The sequence below is a fragment of the Malaclemys terrapin genome, chromosome 3, assembly GCF_027887155.1.
Source record: "Malaclemys terrapin pileata isolate rMalTer1 chromosome 3, rMalTer1.hap1, whole genome shotgun sequence".
In the NCBI taxonomy this organism is placed as follows: domain Eukaryota; kingdom Metazoa; phylum Chordata; order Testudines; family Emydidae; genus Malaclemys; species Malaclemys terrapin.
The window spans coordinates 144,591,353-144,612,269 of record NC_071507.1 but is presented as its reverse complement, the minus strand read 5'-3'; the positions used below and the strand labels follow the sequence as shown (position 1 = coordinate 144,612,269).

At 41.5% G+C, this 20,917-nt stretch overlaps 1 protein-coding gene across 3 annotated transcripts in view; it reads left to right on the top strand.

The window, feature by feature from the left end:
* DOP1A (DOP1 leucine zipper like protein A) overlaps positions 1 to 19,720 on the top strand; it is a 108,739-nt gene extending 89,019 nt beyond the window's left edge. For 2 of the 3 annotated variants that reach the window (XM_054023326.1, XM_054023325.1), the window contains 6 exons: positions 7,271 to 7,407; positions 9,371 to 9,426; positions 11,284 to 11,448; positions 14,381 to 14,510; positions 16,933 to 16,992; positions 19,129 to 19,720. In XM_054023326.1, coding sequence (XP_053879301.1) covers positions 7,271 to 7,407; positions 9,371 to 9,426; positions 11,284 to 11,448; positions 14,381 to 14,510; positions 16,933 to 16,992; positions 19,129 to 19,434 — 854 coding nt within the window. In that variant the 3' untranslated portion in view covers positions 19,435 to 19,720. The remainder of the gene's footprint in view (positions 1 to 7,270; positions 7,408 to 9,370; positions 9,427 to 11,283; positions 11,449 to 14,380; positions 14,511 to 16,932; positions 16,993 to 19,128) is intronic. The other variant, XM_054023327.1, reaches the window with a different exon arrangement.
* The last annotated feature ends 1,197 nt before the right edge of the window (positions 19,721 to 20,917 follow it).

The following is a 20,917-nucleotide window of genomic DNA, read 5'->3' as shown; positions in this document are numbered from 1 at the left end:
GTTCTTCCTTCAAATGGGTAGAACCATAATCTTCCTTGTCCACTTGTTCCATGATTTGTATTTTGAAGCTCCTTTCCAATAAGGCCCTTGCGCTGACAGCACGATCACTGCCTGCTGTACAATCTGATGAGAGACTGCAGCCTTTGCTTAATCACCTCAGGTGAATAAGAAACATGAATTTATTCATCCATAAAGTTAAGAGAATTATATTTGTAATATTCAAACTTCTTCAGATCTGTATTGATGGGTGAAAATGGAAAAACTGAAATAAAATAATTTCTTTTCATTTCAATACCATATTGATAGGAAAATGTACAATTTCACAAAGGAAATGTAAACATTTATTTTGAGCAAAGTATGTGATGTTGCCTTTACAACAACAGCTACAGAAAAAAGTTCCATAGCTGTTACCAAAAATACTTTTTCTCTTGTAGATTCTTTTATATGATTAAATGTAAAATTATTATTCAGATTCTTCATGTACAAAAGTCAGCAAATTCAAAATTATGTCACCCAGAGCATTAACTTATTTTCTGATTTGTATTATCCAGGAAGAACACATCTTGTAATCCATCACTGGTGAATGAGTCCACTGGTGAATGGATTATGGAGGCAGCTCTAAACTGTGAACCAGTAGTATGGCCCTTTGGACTCATCCAGTAACTAGTAGTCAAATCATCCTGCTTCCTGTATAAGGAGAACAGGAGATAGTGTTCCTAACTGAGCTCCTACCTTTTCTTAATTTTCATTCCTAGCTTTTCTTCTTATGTTTTTCATTTTAGCCACAGAATCAGTCCTTGCCTTTTTTAGGTGACTCAGCTACTTTTCTGCCTTGTTTGGAAGGGGTAATTTGTCTCTTGGAGGGAATAGCCACAAGAAGGGGATTCACATAGCCGGTGAAGTGTATGGTTTCTTCCCCACCCCCCCCCCTTAATATATAGTGCCACAGGAAAGCATGACACTTCATAGACAGAAGTGTGACATTTTATGATGACTTTAAAAATGAATATATTACTGCCATGTACCTTTTATTTATGTGGATATCTGTAAAATGAACTTTTGGCTTTTATTAACATCAGGACAATCAGAAGCTATTTCATATCTTGTTGCGTTTCAATGCAAATTGTATTTGAAAAAGAAGTTAATAATTGTGCATATGTATGTATATAAGGGTTAAATCATATTTGGAAGAAGAGAATTAGAAAACACATCTGTTAAAATGTCTCTATTGTGTGACTAGGACATTGGTGGTATGCTGTAAATTGATATGTGTAATATTTATAGTTCTTCGAGTGGCTGTGAACGTGTATTCCAGTCAGGTGTGTGAGCGCCAAATGCGCTGAAGCCACAGAGCTTTTTGTAACAGTGCCTGTCTCGGTGATGCACATGCCTTAAGTCTGCTCATGGCCCCTTGTGAGTCTACATAAGGGTGGTACCATCCCTACCCTCCTCACTTCCTTTGCACCACCAATGGCCCGAGTCAGAGTTCCTCAGGTGATTTACCTCATGGTTGTTTTAGACTGTGCAGTCAATGAGTTACTTCTCTGCCTCCTTTTCCTGTTAATAGTTAGGTAATGCTTAGTACACAATAGCTAGTTTATCTTACTGCTTTAATTAGTTTTCAGTGTGAAGCTCTGGTGGCATGCGCTCACCTGGCTTTAAGCATGGCTTACCGTGTGAGGTACCTACTCTGCATTGCCTTTTGTGTCTTAGTGAAGGATCTGTTAAAGAGAGGTATCTGCTGTCCTTTCAAGGAAAAGGATGAAGATTTTCAGAGATCTGCACCGTAAGCAATCCCTCATGGAGCAGGCGATGACATCCACCTCAGCCCCTCCCACCTCAACTGCTCTCCCTATTTTTTGGGCTGCTACAGAGGATTCAGTGATTTCTGACAGACCCTGGGCTTGGACTCTCCTCTTTGGAGAAAGAAATGACCTGAAAGGGGACCCATAAAAAAGACTGGAGCTAGTTCAGTTTGAAAAAGGACTCTTCTTCTTTGAAGACGGACATAGAACATCACTGGAACTCCTCAGTCACTCAAGGTGGAACTGGCAGTTGACCATGTCTCCCCAATATTGTCGCAGGAACATATTGGTACCTTACTAGTATTGGTACCTTACTTACCAGTACTATTGGTACTGTCTCTGGGACGGACATTGAGTCCAATACCAAGGAACATGGTTCTGGCACCAGCATTATTACCACCAATGACCCCACAGGCTTATGAGACAGCAAAGGATTTGCTTTGTCTCTGTACCCTTGTCTCCCCTGGGGTGCTGGAGTCCTTTGTACTAGAGACACCTCCTCCTGTTCTTGGCTCATCCAAATCTATGGATCTGGTAGAGACACTCTCAACAGCGCCATTGTCGAGTCCAGCTAAGAAACACTGCAAAGATGTGACTTTGATTCAGTCTTCAGTACTGAAGACTATCTGTGGCTTCAGTATTGCCGCAATCCTTATGCTGGGTACTGACTGTGACTTACATTTTTGCACCAACAACAATGTATTTCTTGGTACCAAGTCCCTCCACATCTTGAGGTGCGTTTGCAGTACTAGCTACTAGTTTGGCATCAGCACCAATATTGACCTCTTCTCAATGGGCCACAGATAAATCAGAATGCCAAGTGACCATTTCAGGGCTAGCATCCCTATTCCCTACTAACCATTCGGATGCTGCTTGGCAATTGAGTTCAGATTCTCCCTCCTCTTCACCATCCTTTCTTAGGTGCAGTCGGTCTAGCGAGTCTTTGACCAGCTCCTGAAGGAAAGCATTGGTACCAAGAACAGGACCTTTCATATATCAGAGATAGATCAGCCTGGCCTGGTTCCTACTGGTTGCCTATTCCCTGCATGTTTCCTTAGTGGCCTTTTTGTAACTCTTGGTGTATCTCCCACTCTTCCAGGTCTTGATCACTGGCACACTTGAGCAGAAGGTCACCAGGCTGTTCTCATATCTTGGAGGCCCATGGAGATACTGGTCACCCCGAGAAACCAGTTCTGCAGGATGAACCATTGCCAAAGGAGTGCATTCTACTACAAGAGGACACACTGGCCGCTGTTATTTTGTCGTTGCCCTCACCAGTTAATTCCATTGCCTCAGATTCCTCGTCTCCAGTTTTGGAGGATTTCAAATTTTATCGAGACCTACTGAGGAGGGTATCAGCAGCATTGGGCAGTCAAGCTGAGCTTGTACAAGAGAACATTCTCAAGCTTTTTGGACGTTCTTCAGGTGACAGTCCCTGGGAGGCTAGCTCTCTCTATATATGAGACTGTTTTGGAACTGGCAAAGACCTTGTGGCACATGCCAGCCTCCTTAGTGCTGATAGCCAAGTACAGAGACCGAAAATATAATGTCCCGATCAAGGCTTTGAGTGCTTTTATTCCCCTTTGCCCCCAACTTCTTCATGGTCACTGCTGCCAGTGAGAAATCACACCAAAGGAGCATCAGATCAAATCCCAAAGAGAGAGTTCAAGTGCTTGACTTATTGAGGAGAAAAATGCAGCATGTGCATAGCTAACTGGTGGGTGTTGTTATCCAAATATAACTTTGTAAACTGGGGTGCAATGTCCAAGTTTACTGACAAGCTTCCTGAAGAAAGGGAGTAGGTTTCTTGTAGGGGGTAAGGGAGGAGTTTAGAGCTTTCCTTGCAGAACGCCATCTTGTGGCCACATATCGCTCCAGTCAGCACTCTGTCACAGATGCTTCTTCCAGGATAATGACCCCTGCAATAACAATGAGGAAAACCTTGTGATTACAAAACTCCAGCATAGCCCTTAACATCTAACGAACCATAGATGACCTCCCTTTTGATGGTCAATTTTTCTTCTCTGACAAAACTGATGAAACTTTACACTCATTTAAAAACTCCCATGCTATCCTCTGTTTGTTGAAGGCCTTTACCCCTGCCCCTGAGAGAGAGCAGTACAAGACCCTGCAACAACAATACTCTCAGCAGCCTGAAAACCCTTTGGGGCAGAATGACTTTTAGGAGGAGGCACAAGTCACAGAGAAGGTGGTCCTTTAGCTCCAACTCAAATCAACCAGCCTGCCCTCAGTTGTGGGAAAGCAATATATTTGACATTTTCCTTGGGCATATCAATGCAGTCATCAGCAATCTTTCTGCTATCTCTCATCCTTCTGGGGACAGATTGTTCCACTTCTTCAAAGACTGGGAATCCATAACAACAGACAAGTAGCTCCCAAGCACTATGTGACTGGGATACTATATCCAATTCCTGTCCATCCTCTTCTCCCACCCACTTTCCCTGATCCTTTTCAGGGACCCTCTTCATGAGTCAGTGTTTCTTCAGAAAGTTCAGACTCTGTGTGTCTAATGGTACACTTTCTCCAAGCAGTGTTTGTTAGAGCACTTGCACCCCCACGCCCGCATCACCAAACATTCTAAGTGTGATCCTATATAAGGGGTGCTGTGCCCTCTACTGCCTCAGTTCTTTCCAACCATTGTGTCAGATGGAAGTGAACTGCTCCAGGCTATTTGGATCTGGGTTTTTCTCCATTCTCATTGTCTTGGTAATTTAGAATAGTTTATAGTTTAGACTCCCTCAGGGAACAGATGGGCAGGATCCCCTGGGAGAATAACATGAAGGGCAAAGGGGTCCAGGAGAGCTGGCTGTATTTTAAAGAATCCTTATTGAGGTTGCAGGAACAAACCATCCCGATGTGTAGAAAGAATAGTAAATATGGCAGGCGACCAGCTTGGCTAAACAGTGAAATCCTTGCTGATCTTAAACGCAAAAAAGAGGCTTATAAGGAGTGGAAGATTGGACAAATGACCAGGGAGGAGTATAAAAATATTGCTCAGGCGTGCAGGAGTGAAATCAGGAAGGCCAAATCACACTTGGAGTTGCAGTTAGCAAGAGATGTTAAGAGTAACAAGAAGGGTTTCTTCAGGTATGTTAGCAACAAGAAGAAAATCAAGGAAAGTGTGGGCCCCTTACTGAATGAGGGAGGCAACCTAGTGACCGAGGATGTGGAAACAGCTAATGTACTCAATGATTTTTTTGCCTCTGTCTTCACGCACAAGGTCAGCTCCCAGATTGCTGCACTGGGCAGTACAGCATGGGGAGAAGGTGACCAACCCTCTGTGGAGAAAGAAGTGGTTCGGGACTATTTAGAAAAACTGGACGTGCACAAGTCCATGGGGCCGGATGCGCTGCATCCGAGGGTGCTAAAGGAGTTGGCGGGTGAGATTGCAGAGCCATTAGCCATTATTTTTGAAAACTCATGGCGATCGGGGGAGGTCCCAGATGACTGGAAAAAGGCTAATGTAGTGCCCATCTTTAAAAAAGGGAAGAAGGAGGATCCGGGGAACTACAGGCCAGTCAGCCTCACCTCAGTCCCTGGAAAAATCATGGAGCAGGTCCTCAAGGAATCAATTATGAAACATTTAGAGGAGAGGAAAGTGATCAGGAACAGTCAGCATGGATTCACGAAGGGGAAGTCGTGCCTGACTAACCTAATTGCCTTCTATGATGAGATAACTGGCTCTGTGGATGAGGGGAAAGCAGTGGATGTGTTATTCCTTGACTTTAGCAAAGCTTTTGATACTGTCTCCCACAGTATTCTTGCCACCAAGTTAAAGAAGTATGGGCTGGATGAATGGACTGTAAGGTGGATAGAAAGCTGGCTAGATCATCGGGCTCAACGGGTAGTGATCAATGGCTCCATGTCTAGTTGGCAGCCGGTTTCAAGTGGAGTGCCCCAAGGGTCGGTCCTGGGGCCGGTTTTGTTTAATATCTTTATTAATGATCTGGAGGATGGTGTGGACTGCACTCTCAGCAAGTTTGCAGATGACACTAAACTAGGAGGCGTGGTAGATACACTAGAGGGTAGGGATCGGATACAGAGGGACCTAGACAAATTAGAGGATTGGGCAGAAAAAAACCTGATGAGGTTCAACAAGGACAAGTGCAGAGTCCTGCACTTAGGACGGAAGAATCCCATGCACTGCTACAGACTAGGGACCGAATGGCTAGGTAGCAGTTCTGCTGAAAAGGACCTAGGGGTCACAGTGGATATGAAGCTGGATATGAGTCAACAGTGTGCTCTTGTTGCCAAGAAGGCTAACGGCATTTTGGGCTGTATAAGTAGGGGCATTGCCAGCAGATCGAGGAACGTGATCGTTCCCCTTTATTCGACATTGGTGAGGCCTCATCTGGAATACTGTGTCCAGTTTTGGTCCCCACACTACAAGAAGGATGTGGAAAAATTGGAAAGAGTCCAGCGGAGGGCAACAAAAATGATTAGGGGTCTGGAGCACATGACTTATGAGGAGAGGCTGAGAGAACTGGGATTGTTTAGTCTCCAGAAGAGAAGAATGAGGGGGGATTTGATAGCAGCCTTCAACTACCTGAAGGGGGGTTCCAAAGAGGATGGAGCTCGGCTGTTCTCAGTGGTGGCAGATGACAGAACAAGGAGCAATGGTCTCAAGTTGCAGTGGGGGAGGTCCAGGTTGGATATCAGGAAAAACTATTTCACTAGGAGGGTGGTGAAACACTGGAATGCGTTACCTAGGGAGGTGGTGGAGTCTCCTTCCTTGGAGGTTTTTAAGGCCCGGCTTGACAAAGCCCTGGCTGGGATGATTTATCTGGGAATTGGTCCTGCTTTGAGCAGGGGGTTGGACTAGATGACCTCTTGAGGTCCCTTCCAACTCTGATATTCTATGATTCTATGATCAGCTAGTAACTAGCTGTAGGTCTGGCCTGTTCATGATATCTGGTTGTTTTTCTTGTCTGAACTGTGTGTGGACGGTGTGGACGTTTGCTACTTGAGAGGCTATCTCTTTACTCGTTGGATACTGCAATGTAGGTGATGAGCTGGAACTCGCAGTAATCAGGTTTACATAAAAAGCATCTGAGGACAGAGTAGTCTCAGTGTAATATACAGCATAGTAATAGTACAATATTTTCATACGGTAAACATGAGTTACTCTAGCTCTTACCACATATCTTTTGCTAGAAATAGAGGTCACACCTTTATAATCTGTTGTTCTTCTCTTTGGAATGAATCAAACTCTCGTATAGATAAACAATGTAATGTAGCATAGGGAACAAAACTGTTTGTTTTGCAGTCATATAAATATTTGGTTCACACAATTTATTTTGGACATTGACAAAAGGAATAAAATATAGTTACTTATATTAATATTAAAATATATTTAACTCTAACAAGAATAAACTGACTGGAAAACTAAAAAGCTAACCAGAGCTATTATAAACTGAGGAATCCTTGTTGGCTTTCTGTTTCAGAAAGGCTGGTAGAAAGTCTCCGTTTGCCTCAAGTGCCCACCCTTCACTCTCAAGTGTTCCTGTTTTTCAGAGTATTGCTTTTAAGAATGTCTCCACAGCACCTTACCTCACTTTGGCCTACCATGATCACTGAACTGGTGAGTTGTAGTTAGCATTCATGATTTGGAAAACTGATGGTGCATAGGTAACTTAATACCTGAATATCTGTTTGAGTTGCCCCAGGGAAATAAGTTATAGTTACGTTATGTACATTTAAATGTACAATGGTCACCATTTAAACTGAATGCTGACTTCTTTGCACAGTCTTGATAACATCTGTTTCCTCAAATCAAATAAAATGTCTGTATGGCTTTTGTGATCAGTTAAGCCATACAGAAAATATTTTATTTTTTCAATTTCCAGTCTTTGTTCGTTCCCTGCTCCCACTTGCATCCTGAAGTAACTTTGCACCTCCCTCAATGTTCATTCCTTCTTTGCTCCTACTTACCAGTTCACTTCCTGCCAAAGTAAGCTTGCTTCCCCCCCAACATGCCTGCTCCCTCACTACTTTCACTTGCTTCTTCCTTGCGGATGCCTTACCAGTCATTTAGCCCCTTCTGATGCTGATGACATCAAGTAGAGGGATCTGAAAGACTTGTTATATTGGTAATCAGTGATGATTCACGGCACTTTATGGCTATATTTTTGTAACCAGACATGTGTACAGCCAGAGCTTTGGCTCTGCTCTATCACAAATGGGACAGAGCACTGCCTTTAAACGGCCAACTGGGGATTCCTCCTGTTGGGATGTTTCAGGAGTAGAAGTGGTTGATAGCCAGAGCACCCTGTGATCCAGTGATTCTTGGTTATCAGAGTGGCCCGTTGGAGTGCCATTACCAGTTGGCTTAAATTAGAGCAGCATTGAGGTGTTAAATTAAATTCTGAATTTTGCTGGAGACTAATCTGAACCCTGGTTGCACTCCGGGAGAGGAAAGATAGCATAATGACGTTCTGTATCTTCTTGTTCCATGCAATAAATGCTGGTAAATTAGCTAGAAAAAGGTGTTCTTGAGATTTTCAGAATATAATTATGCAATAAATATGTTTAAAATAACTTGGGAGAATAGCAGCGATCTAAATATTAAGTACACCTCTACCCCGATATAACGCTGTCCTCAGGAGCCAAAAAATCTTACTGCGTTATAGGTGAAACTGTGTTATATCAAACGTGCTTTGATCCACCGGAGTGCGCAGCCCCTCCCCCCCCGGAGCACTGCTTTACTGCGTTATATCCGAATTTGTGTTATATCGGGTCGCGTTATATTGGGGTAGAGGTGTAGCACATTCTCCCCTGTGCAAGATATGCTCAGAACAGAAGAGATGATGTGGCTGTCTGGGGGCTGGTTACAGCTGCTTGATTCCCTTAGTCCTGACATAAGTTAGACCAATTTTGGGATTGCTCTAATTCGATACAGCTGACTACGGTCCCTGAAAGATCACATTTCATCTGAGAATTAGCACATGGTACTGGGGCTCCACTCTTGCTTCCCTACACTCCCACCATATCCTTTGCTTCCCTGGCATATCTCCTATTCTGGAAGTGCAGGAGGTTGGCATAGGAGTTTGTTCTGACTTTACACTAGTTGAGAATCCCCTCCAGTGGGGGAATTGCTGGACAGTGGCAGCCAGATTACTTTCCCTCTGCACTATTCAGGCAGCAAAAAGGGATGGAACCATCATTGAGAGTCTGGTCCTGTATGGCCAAGTAGGCTGATGGGTGATTTCATTAGCCAGGGAATGGAAATAAAGCTCCAAATCTCAGTCCCGTTAAGGCTCTTTCCTTAGGGCTTGTGTATTATTCTTCAAATCCTCTCAAAAATCAACTAAAAAACTGGGCAGTAATTCCCTGGAAGCTTTTCCTGCTTTAGCCAGCCTGGAAGGGAGAAAGCACACTCTTCCCCTTAGCTTTCCTTTGACCCAACTGCTGCTTTTTTTTATACTCTGCCCTGAGCAGTCATGTGACCAGTCAGGACCTGTTAACCCTTTTCAGGCTGCAGACCTTTACCCTGAGACAATCCATTAAAAATAAAATGTTTTTAAAATATAGAATTTGACCTTCAGGTACAAGTGTTTTTACTGATGGAACAAGAACTCACTGCTGATGAAGATATTTCAAGGTAAAATTGAATTAATTTCTGCTCGTTTGTTCAATTTTATGATACCCTGTAGTCTTCTGCAGTCCTATAGGACAGTTGTATTAATATGTAGAAATAGTTTGTCATAGAAAAATTGTTCAAGTTCAGATGAAGAATATTTGAATCTTACTGCAGTACCAGGACATTATATTTGGACTTTCTGTTTTAAAAAAACACAAACAAAAACCTCACCACTAACTACTAATAAATAACTATGTTAAATCATGTAACCCCTTTTTCAAGAATATTTTAAATTCTGCAAATAGTCCCATTGCAGTCAGTGGGTCAAGTTGCATGAATAAACTTTACATGTTTCCATAATGTGTACTTTGGATTATTTTACATGGGGTCTATAAGGGTATTGTGAAATATAATGAAAATTTGTTTTGAAATATTTAAAAACATGAAAATCGTATGTTTCTAGTTTTGTTGTCCATTCCTAGGCTCACAGTTCCCACACAGTTTGTATAGTCATAGCTTTATAGCAGGGGCGTAACCAGGACGGGAAACATGGGTGGACCCCGACTTGTGGTGGGTGGGTAATGAAAGGGGGCAGGAAGGATCGGGGCCACTTCTCCCCCACCCTCTCCAGCTGGCCTTGCTGGGGGCGATGGACATGTTGGCCAGGGGCCCTTCTGGGCCTAGGTGCACACCCAGAGAGCGGGAGCAGGGCACGGGGGGCTTGTCCCACTCTGCCCACCCGGCGCTCCAGCCGGGGAGCGGGGTCAGGGTGCAGGGACTTGCGGGCAGGCAAGCAGCCCCAACCCTGCTATTTGGCTAGAGCGCCAGGCGGGTGGACGGAGCAGGGCGAGCCCCTGACCCCACTCTCCGGCTAGAACGCCGGGTGGACGGAGCGGGGCAAGCGCTGGGGCCAGAGCCGGGGCCTGAGTGGGTGGGTCGTGGCTCACCCAGGCCCACCTGTGGCTATGCCCCTGCTTTTGAGGCAGATTTTTCAAAGGCACAAAGGGGAGATACGAGCTTAACTCCTGTTTGCTTTTTCTTAGCTCCCTGCTAATAAATTGTATAGTCAGTTGCTTGACCACACTTTGGTAATTATGAAATATATTCAAGAGACCAAATAACCAATGTCAGTCCATTTTATTAATATGGCACAGGAAATAGGTTCTGTACGATACCAGTCTCTGAAGAGCAGTCCCATGCAGTGATGTTACATTCACCTTAGGCAGAAGGTGTGCTCCCCAGGTTGCACATTTTAGCTGACATTATTCATATGATTTTACAAGAGACACACCTCCTTACACATCACTAAAATCCAATCCATCAGTTTGTCCCAGTTCCCTAACTTGTACTGTTCCTTCCTCATATTTGTTTTGGATACTAGCATTCCAGGTACTAGTCAGTGAAGGTTCTCCCCTAGCTTGTACTAAGACAGAGAATGAATGTATCTTGATTTTGACAAGTTTCTTATCTGCTTATGCCAAATGCTTACTTCAGAAAATGCAAACAGTTATGGGATACTTAGCATAAGTGAACAGGATGATGGTGTAGACCAGTTTAGGCTACATCACTGTTACAATATTTGTGCTTAATGTTATTAGTGCTTAATGCATACAATATTTATATGCTAACCAGCATATATTAGGCAACATTCCCTTTATGCCTTTGGAAATCTCTATCCAAATATAGTTAAGTCCACATAATTGCCATATTAACAGACTCCCACTTAATCTGGATGATTGCCTGCCAGGAACTAGATTCCACATGGTAAATTAAAGATGTGCATCTTTGTAAAACAAAATGCTAAGAGAAAACCATCCCATAATGGTGGAAAGTCATTCTGACTATCCTGTACAGCTACTCATTATACTTTAATTTTAGAACTTCGGGCCCATCTGTTGCTGGCCTAGAGACAACATACACAGGAGGCAATGGCTTCTCCACATCATACAACAGCCAGAGGTGGTTAAACCTTTACTTGTCTGCTTGTAAATTTCTGGACTTGGCCCTGGCATTACCATCTGAAAATCTTCCTCAGTTTCAGATGTAAGTAAACGGAAATGAAATAGTTTTCATTTTTGAAAGTCTTGCTACTGTCTTGTAAAATTCTAATTTTTAAAACCTTTGTTTCCTTTCTCTTTTCTAATCCCCCTTCACGTCTTTAACCCAGAGCAACAGATTACATTTTCCTTACATACAGACTTAGAATACTGTGGTGTAATATTTTCCCTATATTACAGTAGCAAAGCTATGCTGTAATTAAGGTATAGATGGCTATTCTATCCTAACTCCTTGTATTTCAGTGACTTAGAAATTTCATTTGGGATGAAATTTGCCATGCTTGATCTTGGACTAATTTGAAGACTATCTGTCCTGTTGTTTTTAACTGTGCATGTTAGACATTGACAGCCCGTGCATCAACTGAGAATTGCTAGAGGATGGGAGCTCTGCTCTGGCCGCTTTATTCTCTCAACATACCCCATACTGGAAGGTGGGGTGTAGGAGTCCGCTCTGCCACCTGTATGCTAGTTGAGAAATCCCCTCCGCTGGGGTAATTCTCACTTGGTCAGCTATGGCATGATTATGTTGCCTTCGCGCTGCTCAGACAACACACAAGGGATGGAACTGGGGCTAACAACCTGGTTCTGTTTTCCACATGCATTGTAACGGGTGTGTAAAGGAACACATTTATCCCTGGTCTACTAATGTTTATCTGAATGGAATTATATTATTCATAATTTTATTTGTAGCATTTAAAATGGCTTCTGGCGGTAGTACTTATTACAGGACATTGTCTATTTATTGGACTAGAATTCTTAGGAGAAAGTTCGGTATATCTGTCTTTGGAGTAAGGGTGAGATAGATTGTTAGCGGAACACCTGAAGGTCTCTGTTCTTGCCAGAAAGAAGCCACATTGCAATACACTAACTTTTTTAAAAGGGAACTGAAATGTTTTTCTAAAATAAATGTAAACGAAGTTCCAAAATCATTAACAGAATACACATGTATCTTTAAAATTACAGATATGTTTTAAAAGTGAACTAAAAGGGATTGTTTTATCAACTCTTAAAAAAAAAATATAGGTTTTCATTTTTTCCCTGACTCGATGACATTTCAGATGTCTAGATCAGAGCTTGGAGGTGCATATCTCCTTCAGTTTTAAGTGTCTGAAATATGCACAGCGCTAATAGGAGAGAGCCAGAGTTCTGAACTCGTATCTTTATGGATAAGCAAAATAAGTAGTGATCAAGTAGTGCATTTTAGAAATAATTTATGCATTTGTAATTTTAAGTGTACTTGGGTATCTTGCTTTTGTTAATAATTTTCAAGCATCCAGAAGTATGCTTACATGTCTCTCAGAGACTAATTCAGACACAGTATCTGTTCAGAAGACTGTAAAATCTAAACTTGACGTGAATCCTGCATGATCTACTTGCAGGAGGTTGCTTTTTGGGGATTAGTGGCCACCCCTTCGTTATGGTGTCCATGGGTGTAAACTGCCCTCTCCAAGATCCAGGTGGGCTGGTGAATATTGGTCTTACCTGAGATTTGCCCGCAGAAGCTAAAAGATGGAGGAGTAGTTACTTGTCATCAAGGCCAGCTCCAGCTTTTTTGTCGCCCCAAGCGGCAAAGTGAGGGGGAGAAAAAAAAAAAAAAAGATGAAGCCGATCGGTGGCACTTCGGCAGTAGCTCCGCTTCATTCTTCTGCAGCAATTCAGCAGCAGGTCTTTCACTCCCTCTCTTCCTCTTCGGCAGCACTATGGCAGCAGCTCAAAGAGGAAGAGAGGGACTGAGGGACCCGCCGCCGAAGACCCGGACATGCCGCCCCTTTCCATTGGCCGCCCCAAGCATCTGCTTCCTTCACTGGTGCCTGGAGCTGGCCCTGTTTGTCATCCACTGAAGATCCCAGTGATGGGGCATCCAACCCCAGAACAGAGCAGGATGTATGACTGACTGCATATCCCAACTCTTGCCTTTGGGTGATTCAGAGGGACTGACTCCTTGCCATTGCGTTTGAACGACCCCTGCAGAATTCAGTCAGCTCTAACTGCCTTGTTTGTAGGAAAAATATGTGGGGTGAAGGAGAAAGTGGGCTGATCACGCTGCAAATCAGTCAAAGTCTACCAACATTCATAAGCCTCAGATGATTGTGTCACTAGAATTTTGAATCCACCCTGATTTTCTAGGCAGGCTCAGGTTCCCAACTGAACTGTTCACACTGTCCTACTTTCTGTTAGTAACCAAACCGTATGACAGTGGCTTTCAGTAAAGGATTTTTAATTGATAATTTTCTTTGTTCATTATTGTACATTCATAGAAACATATTAGTCTTATTGGATCAGACATTAGTCTGTCTTGTCCTGCCTCTTGTAGCCTATACTTGATTATTGAGGGAAGGCAATTTCTTCAACTCCCACTACAGGGCATGATGTACCTAACCAATTCTACAGTGTTATGTGATCAGAGGCAGAGGCTGTTGGCTCACAACTTGATTTAGGTTTTACCTTACAAAAGAGCTTCCAGATTTGTGGCTGAACCAAGAAAAGTACAGCACTAATTTGCAAATATATAAAACTACCTCAGGTGTTTTGTTGCACATTTCAAAATCACTGTAGGTTTTCTTTGGACAGAATAGTGACCTGGGTACCATATTGCTTCTCCTCCTCCTCTACCGTCTCTTCCTTTTGCTATCCTGAATCGGTCCTTCAATTGTCAGTGAAGAAACACAAGAGGGAAAAGGAAACACCGTTTTATTTTCAGTGTTGCTGTAGTCTCTTTCCCTTTTCTGAAAATGGTGTTTATGGTACAAGCCACCTTTTCTTCCTCTCCTGAAGGAGCCTAATTTTTCTTTCTTTATAAGAAAATCTGACAAGGTTTTATAGATCCCTCATTTTTATGATAATATCATGGGGCTCTAGCTAGCTTAAAAGTCCCCTGTTTGATATGAACAACCTGTGACTATGTTGCCTTTTGACAGGTATCGGTGGGCTTTTATTCCAGAAGTATCAGATGATTCAGGTTTGGAGGTACGAAGACAGGGCACGCATCAAAGGGAATTTAAACCATATGTGGTTCGATTAGCAAAACTGCTGCGGAAAAGAGCAAAGGTATTTACTTTTTCCTTGTTTTGTTTTACTTTGTAAAGCTGCATGTACAGTAACTAGCAGCATTGTTCACTTTTCTATATAAAATTAAAGGGGCACTGCCAAGTGTGCTAGCATGCCTATGTTTGAGTGAAAGTTTCAAATCAAAGTGAGTCTCAAATAATGAAAAAATATAATTGGGTATTTGAAATATACTTTGTTCATTAGTTATGACATAGCCAATTACATCTTTTGTCATTAATAAAAGATAATGAATAAAACTGTACCCTCCAAATCCTAAATATATTTTAATATAAAAACCAACCACTTTCTAGTAGCTATTTATAGACAATTGTATGATAATTTACCTACTAAAATAGGAAAGTGTTTCTGCTCCTGGAAAATGCTCACAAATATTTAGAAACCAAACTTTATTAAAAAATAAAGTAATTTGTCTTAAAACTAGGCAGAGCCATGAAGGGCTGGGTTTCTAGCTTTGTAAAGCAATTTTAACACCTGAATCCAAGAAAAGCTAGTTTTAAGTCTTCAGGCAAAGTAACATATCTGTCAGCAGAAGTGGAAGAATTACTGAACTGGAGATATGAACAGGATAAACATGTAAACAGCTGGTACTTGTTGTTCCCCTGGTGGCCTGAGAGAGGGAGGCAGGGAACAATGGCAGCAACTCTGAGAGGGAGAAATGAGAGCAATGGGGGGAAGTGGGTTGGGGTACTTTGTGAAGAGGGAGAAGAGCTGAAAAGGAGAGGAGCTTTTTCAGTTTTGCCAATCTTCCATTATTCCAGCGGGTGAGGGTGGAACAGAAACATTTTGGAGACTTGTCCTCCATCCCCCAGCGATTGTACCATTGCCTTTCCATTGGAATTATTTCCACTAACAATTATAAAGCACAGACAGCAGAAAGAGATAGAGAACTACCTATGTTGTTGAACCTCTTGCTGGCTGGAAAGTGAGGGATTGAACAGAGGACCAGCTGAGGTGGGGAAAGCTCCCACTGCTCCCACGGAGCGGGAAAAACACTAGATGGTAGCTTTGAAAACATTTGCCACTACTAAGGTGGAGATGGAACCAAGAACAAGGGCAAAGACTGCAAGGGGGAAGGATGGCTTGGCAAGCTTAGACAAACGATAGAAGTGATAGTAGAGGGACATTTCGAAGTTTTGCAGGGATGCTAACTTTGAGTTTATTCTTGGAAGCCCATCTGAATATTATCAAAGGGGTAGCCGTGTTAGTCTGGAACTGTAAAAGCAGCAAAGAGTCCTGTGGCACCTTATAGACTAATATCCACGTCTTCACCCACGAAAGCTCATGCTCCTATACGTCTGTTAGTCTATAAGGTGCCACAGGACTCATTGCTGCATCTGAATATTGTTACACCCCTGGTGATGGCATATGCTGATATCCTGTATTTAACCACTCCAGGAAAATTTACTTCCCACTTGAATTGTCTCTTTAGGGGAAAAAAACTATTGCTGTAGTTATTTGCTGTGTGAAAATGTGTGGGGTGATTTAGTGTTATAGGTGTATATGTACCATTAAACCAAAGGCTCAAAACCTACAGGAATTTCAAGCAAAATATGTGGTGCAAGTCAAGATTCTTCACCTTGTTTTTGATGAGCTAGGAAAATCACCCCGATAAGCTCCTCTTCCCATAGTGCAATGCTAATCAGATTTAGTCTGTATCATTATATGAATTTTTAAATACTGTATATTCCTTGCTTGATGTTTGAAGGTACAGTATTCTACATTGCTTAGGCATATGATGCATTCCAAAATAGTCTTGCCGACTGATTTATAATATTAATTCTCTGCTGGTACGTACTGATGTTGAGATCCAAATTTTTTTAAACTTTCACAGTGTGTTTCAAGAACTTACTAAGTTTCCAGAAACTTCTAGAATCCTCTAGTCAAGGCAGCAGTTACAAATTGTGAACCACAAACTGGGAGTACAAGGGTGAGAGGAATGGGAGTCAGATAATAAATATCAGCTTCCAGTCTATTGTTTCTTTCTAATTGCAGTGGAAGAATACTGATGAAGATAGCAGTGTGTTTCTCTTGGAGTGTACAATTTATTGGCAGGATGTGTCACTTGAGCTTACTTTAGCTTCAGGACACCTTGACTGATAGCGAGATTCATGCAGTTTGATGTTCCTCAAGCACTGTTGGCTGAAGGAGGTGCGTTGAGTCAGCATTATGACAAGAAACAGAAAAACATACTGGAATTTCTTTCTGTCATTAGCCTCCTTCTCCACACACTAACTCCACAGTCTGATGTCCCCAGGTTATGACTGAAGACAGTGGGCCCTTTTGGGACAGGGAACTTCTGGTAAAACTCAACACCCAAATTGCCAACTACAAAGCCTTCATGGCTAAGTATTATTTTAATTTATGGAACATGGTCTGAAAGTTCTCCTCTTTCCTTCCACAGGACAAGCAGGAGGACTTTAAAATGATGATTTTGGAGGGAGTGGAGATGGCCAAGCATCAGGTGAGGGTGGCCTTTGATGCTTGAGTTGTGAAACAAAAACTTATTTGTTACCACCTGATGCTCACAGCCATGTGTGGTATCTGGATTTCAATAAGAAATGCAAAAGGGGATAACTCTCTTCAGAGGCAGAGTTATGGATATTTGGATGAAGACAAAAGAATAGAGTCCTAAATACGTCTATTTATGTAGATGACTACAGAGGAGAAGCGTATTTTTGTTCAGCCAGCTTCTCTAAGTAAAAGGGATTTTAAGAAATAGATTTGCAAAAGGAATACAACCATCATAGGATTTAAACAACAAAACTGCTTCTACCACACATCAGAAACCAAGCACATACTTATGTTCTAGTCTCTGTGTCAAAGTACCTGTCATTTATCTATCAGACAAATTAGTGTAATTTGCTTAGATACCAAGGTGAAGAAATGCCACAGAAATGACATAGATGGATTTGTACTTCATTGATCACATCCAGACCAATTAGTGTAATTTGCATAGATACACTTTGGTTGATCACTTCTAGCACTACTCCACTAATGTTTTGTAATGAGTAAATGGTGATGATTATTTTTGGAATAACCCCATCCACAAGTGTCCACCTTGAAGCAATACTCTCAAAATCAACATTAGAAATTCCCTTCCTCTCTGAATACAATGCTAATGAACACTGTGAAAAAGTGTTGTTGTTGTTTTAATCAATAATTTAAGTTTTAAACCTATTTCTCCAGCTGCACTGACAAGACGAAGTTAAGTTATGACTTGGCCAAAGTACTATTTTTTTTAAAAAGGCATGGGGTCAGCAACTCATTCTGTATTAGAATTCTAGATCCTTCTTGCTGATTTGTTACACAGCCTGTTTTTACTCAAGAAATTTTGCCAAATAAGTGACAGTTTTAAGTTGTATCAGCGAACTAAACAGTTTCACTGCTGAAGAAAAATACTAAATAGAATATATTGTCCAGCATTTTGAGGACTGTTTTACATAATGGAGATGTCCCCCTAGGTCTTAGTTTCAAAAAGATGCTTAATGTTATTTAAAGGGTAAAAAATATGTTGTTCATAGAATATAATATTTTGAATAAATCTGTAGTTACCCAGGGGCTGAAATGTGAGTAAACAGTAAGTAAATCTATTCTCACACCTCTTCTGATTTTCACATCCCCTGATGTTAGGGGCTTCTCACATTGCTCTCATGCTGTCTGCTCAGGACCCATGGTGTTTCCTTTGATAACTCTCCAGTCTCCACTCCTTATTCTGAATGTGCTACAGCCACAGTGAGAGGGGAGGCACAGATCAGAGGCATTTCAAGACATGACTCATTGGTGTGATGCTTTTCCTCTTCCTCCTTCCCTCAGGAATAAGCACCAACTACTGCTACAACACAGCTGGGTACAGCTGCTTTGTGGTAGAAGGAACACTGCCAATATACTATACTCGTCCACGTAGAGCAATGTGCAGCCACATCCGCTTAAGTGTTAGCATAGCCATGGTCATTTTCTAGCTTAGGGTATAGTTATGATGGTAATTTGGATCAAAAGGGGAACGGATGGTTAAAGACTACAATGTAATGCACAGTAGGTATTACAGTGATTAATGCTATAAAAAACCCTAAAGGAGGGACGTATATACATATATGCACACACCCTTTAAACTTTTGGCTTATGACTGCTGCCTTTAGTGGTAGGGTTCCAGAAATTTCTTCTGTCAAACAATGCCCAAAGCACATATATGTAACCTAAGTTTATGGACAATGTCTTCTGAGACACACACATTTCAGGTAAGTAATTTAACTTTCATGCTCTGAGAAATGTCTGTTGAGACTCTACATGTCAGACTATAAAACATTATTATAGAAATAAATCTTTGCACAGATGATCTGAAATATCAGGACTGTTGCTCTCCAATAAAAATGTTTAATTTTATTTTAATGTCTCTGTTCTGGGATTTGTATCTTCAGTAATATTGGCAACAGACTAAGATAAGAACACTGATGCCAAAGAACAAGTCTGCTTTAGTAGATGAGTGAATCTCCAGGGCAGTATTTAAAAGCTGTTCTGCTGGTAGCAATGTACTGAAATGTTTTAATCTCTTAAATTTTCTGCTTGTTCTGTACTATTTCATATTTATCTGTATTTACAGAAAAACCCAGAGGAGGACAGCTCAGGGAAAACATTAAGTTGGGAACCAGGTCATTTGCTGTTAACCATCTATACTGTCCGCAGCATTGAGCAGCTTCTCCCTTTCTTCAATGTACTCAGCCAGGTTTTTAATAGCAAAGTCACAAGCAGATGTGTTGGACACTCAGGGAGCCCTGTCCTTTACCCAAATTCTTTCCCCAATAAGGACCTAAAAATGGAGAACCAAAAAACATTCTACAGCAAAGCAAGGCAAAAAATTGAAGAGATGGTTGAGAAGGATTTTCTGGAAGGTGTCATAAAAACATGAACTATACATTTAAGCTGAATAGTACCAGTTAATGTAATTGTTTAAATGAAATGCTGTATCTTTCAGAGTTGTATAGTTTTCTTTCTTACTCTGTATGTAATGAACATTTCAGGTTATATTTAATTTAAATATTTGTAAATAAGAGACCAGTTCTGGATGTAGCCTGAATCAAGTTTAAATATTGTTGGCTCATATTGATTATGGTGCCTAATATTTACAGTATCTGTGTTTTGTTGTCTTGAGTTCTGTCTTTAAACAAAATACAAGTTGCACATTTTTCACTTTGTTTCTAGTTTATCTTTGTGTTCACAGTTTCTCTAACCCATTGGAAGTTGCTGACACTTTTTCTCAGCAATCGTTAAACTGGCACTTTGCTAGTCTGAGTGATGGTTGCTATTATATTTCACTTGGGTTATGCATATGTACTACGTACCTATCCAAAGAGTTTATATAGCATTAAAATGAAAGGTGCTTTGCCTGTGCTGAAGCAAGTATTATCTAATCAAACACATTACTAAAATACTTCAGTTCTATCCATTAAGCCCAGACATTTAAAGGACTAAGTTATATTCCACTGTGCAACAGTATGTGATTTAATATTGAGTGGTATATGAGAAGTGTTATGAAATTAATTCATCTGAGCTGTGACATCTCACAAACATATCCCTCAGCTTCACTTTATACACATTCTAGAAAGGCTCAGCTAGAACAGAGTTTCTTCAGAGAGTAAAGGGGAAATAAAATTGACACCACAGAATGTTGAACAGCAGCTTCTGTCCTGTGGCTGTGGTTTAGCTAGACTATCCTGTAATAGGGACAGATTATAGTTCTCATCCTAGGCTAGGTCTACACTACCCGCCTGAATCGGCGGGTAGAAATCGACCTCTTGGGGATCGATTTTTCGCGTCCCAACGGGACGCGACAATCAATCCCCAAATCGGCCCTCTTACTCCACCAGCGGAGGTAGGAGTAAGCGCTGTCAACAGAAAGCTGCAGAAGTAGAGTTTGCTGCCGTCCTCACAGCAGGGTAAGTTGGCTGTGATTCACGTAGCTGAATTTGCGTATCTTAAATCGACTCCCTCCTGTAGTGTAGATGTACCCCTATAGAGGTATAAAATGTGAACACAGAAGTCTCAAACTGAGGGACAACAAATTGAATTCCATGTGAGTGATGTCTTCAATTTCCGGTATTAAAGAGTAAAATAATATCAGACTGGGAGGAGATAAGTAAACTGGGACCTAAATGTTACAGCTGTATTACAGTTGAGATTTATTCCAGTATGTTAGTGTTTTCTGTTATGTGGTTACAGTCCTTTACAGAAAGTTATTTGTATAACACAGCTGAGGTGCCCGAAAGAGCACTGGAGGAGAGGTACCACATCTAGGAAACAGTAGTCTCTAAAGTTTTAGAGACCATCACTGGTTAACAGCTGAAAACAGCAACATAAGGTCTGCTTACCGTCAGTTAAAATGGAAATGACCA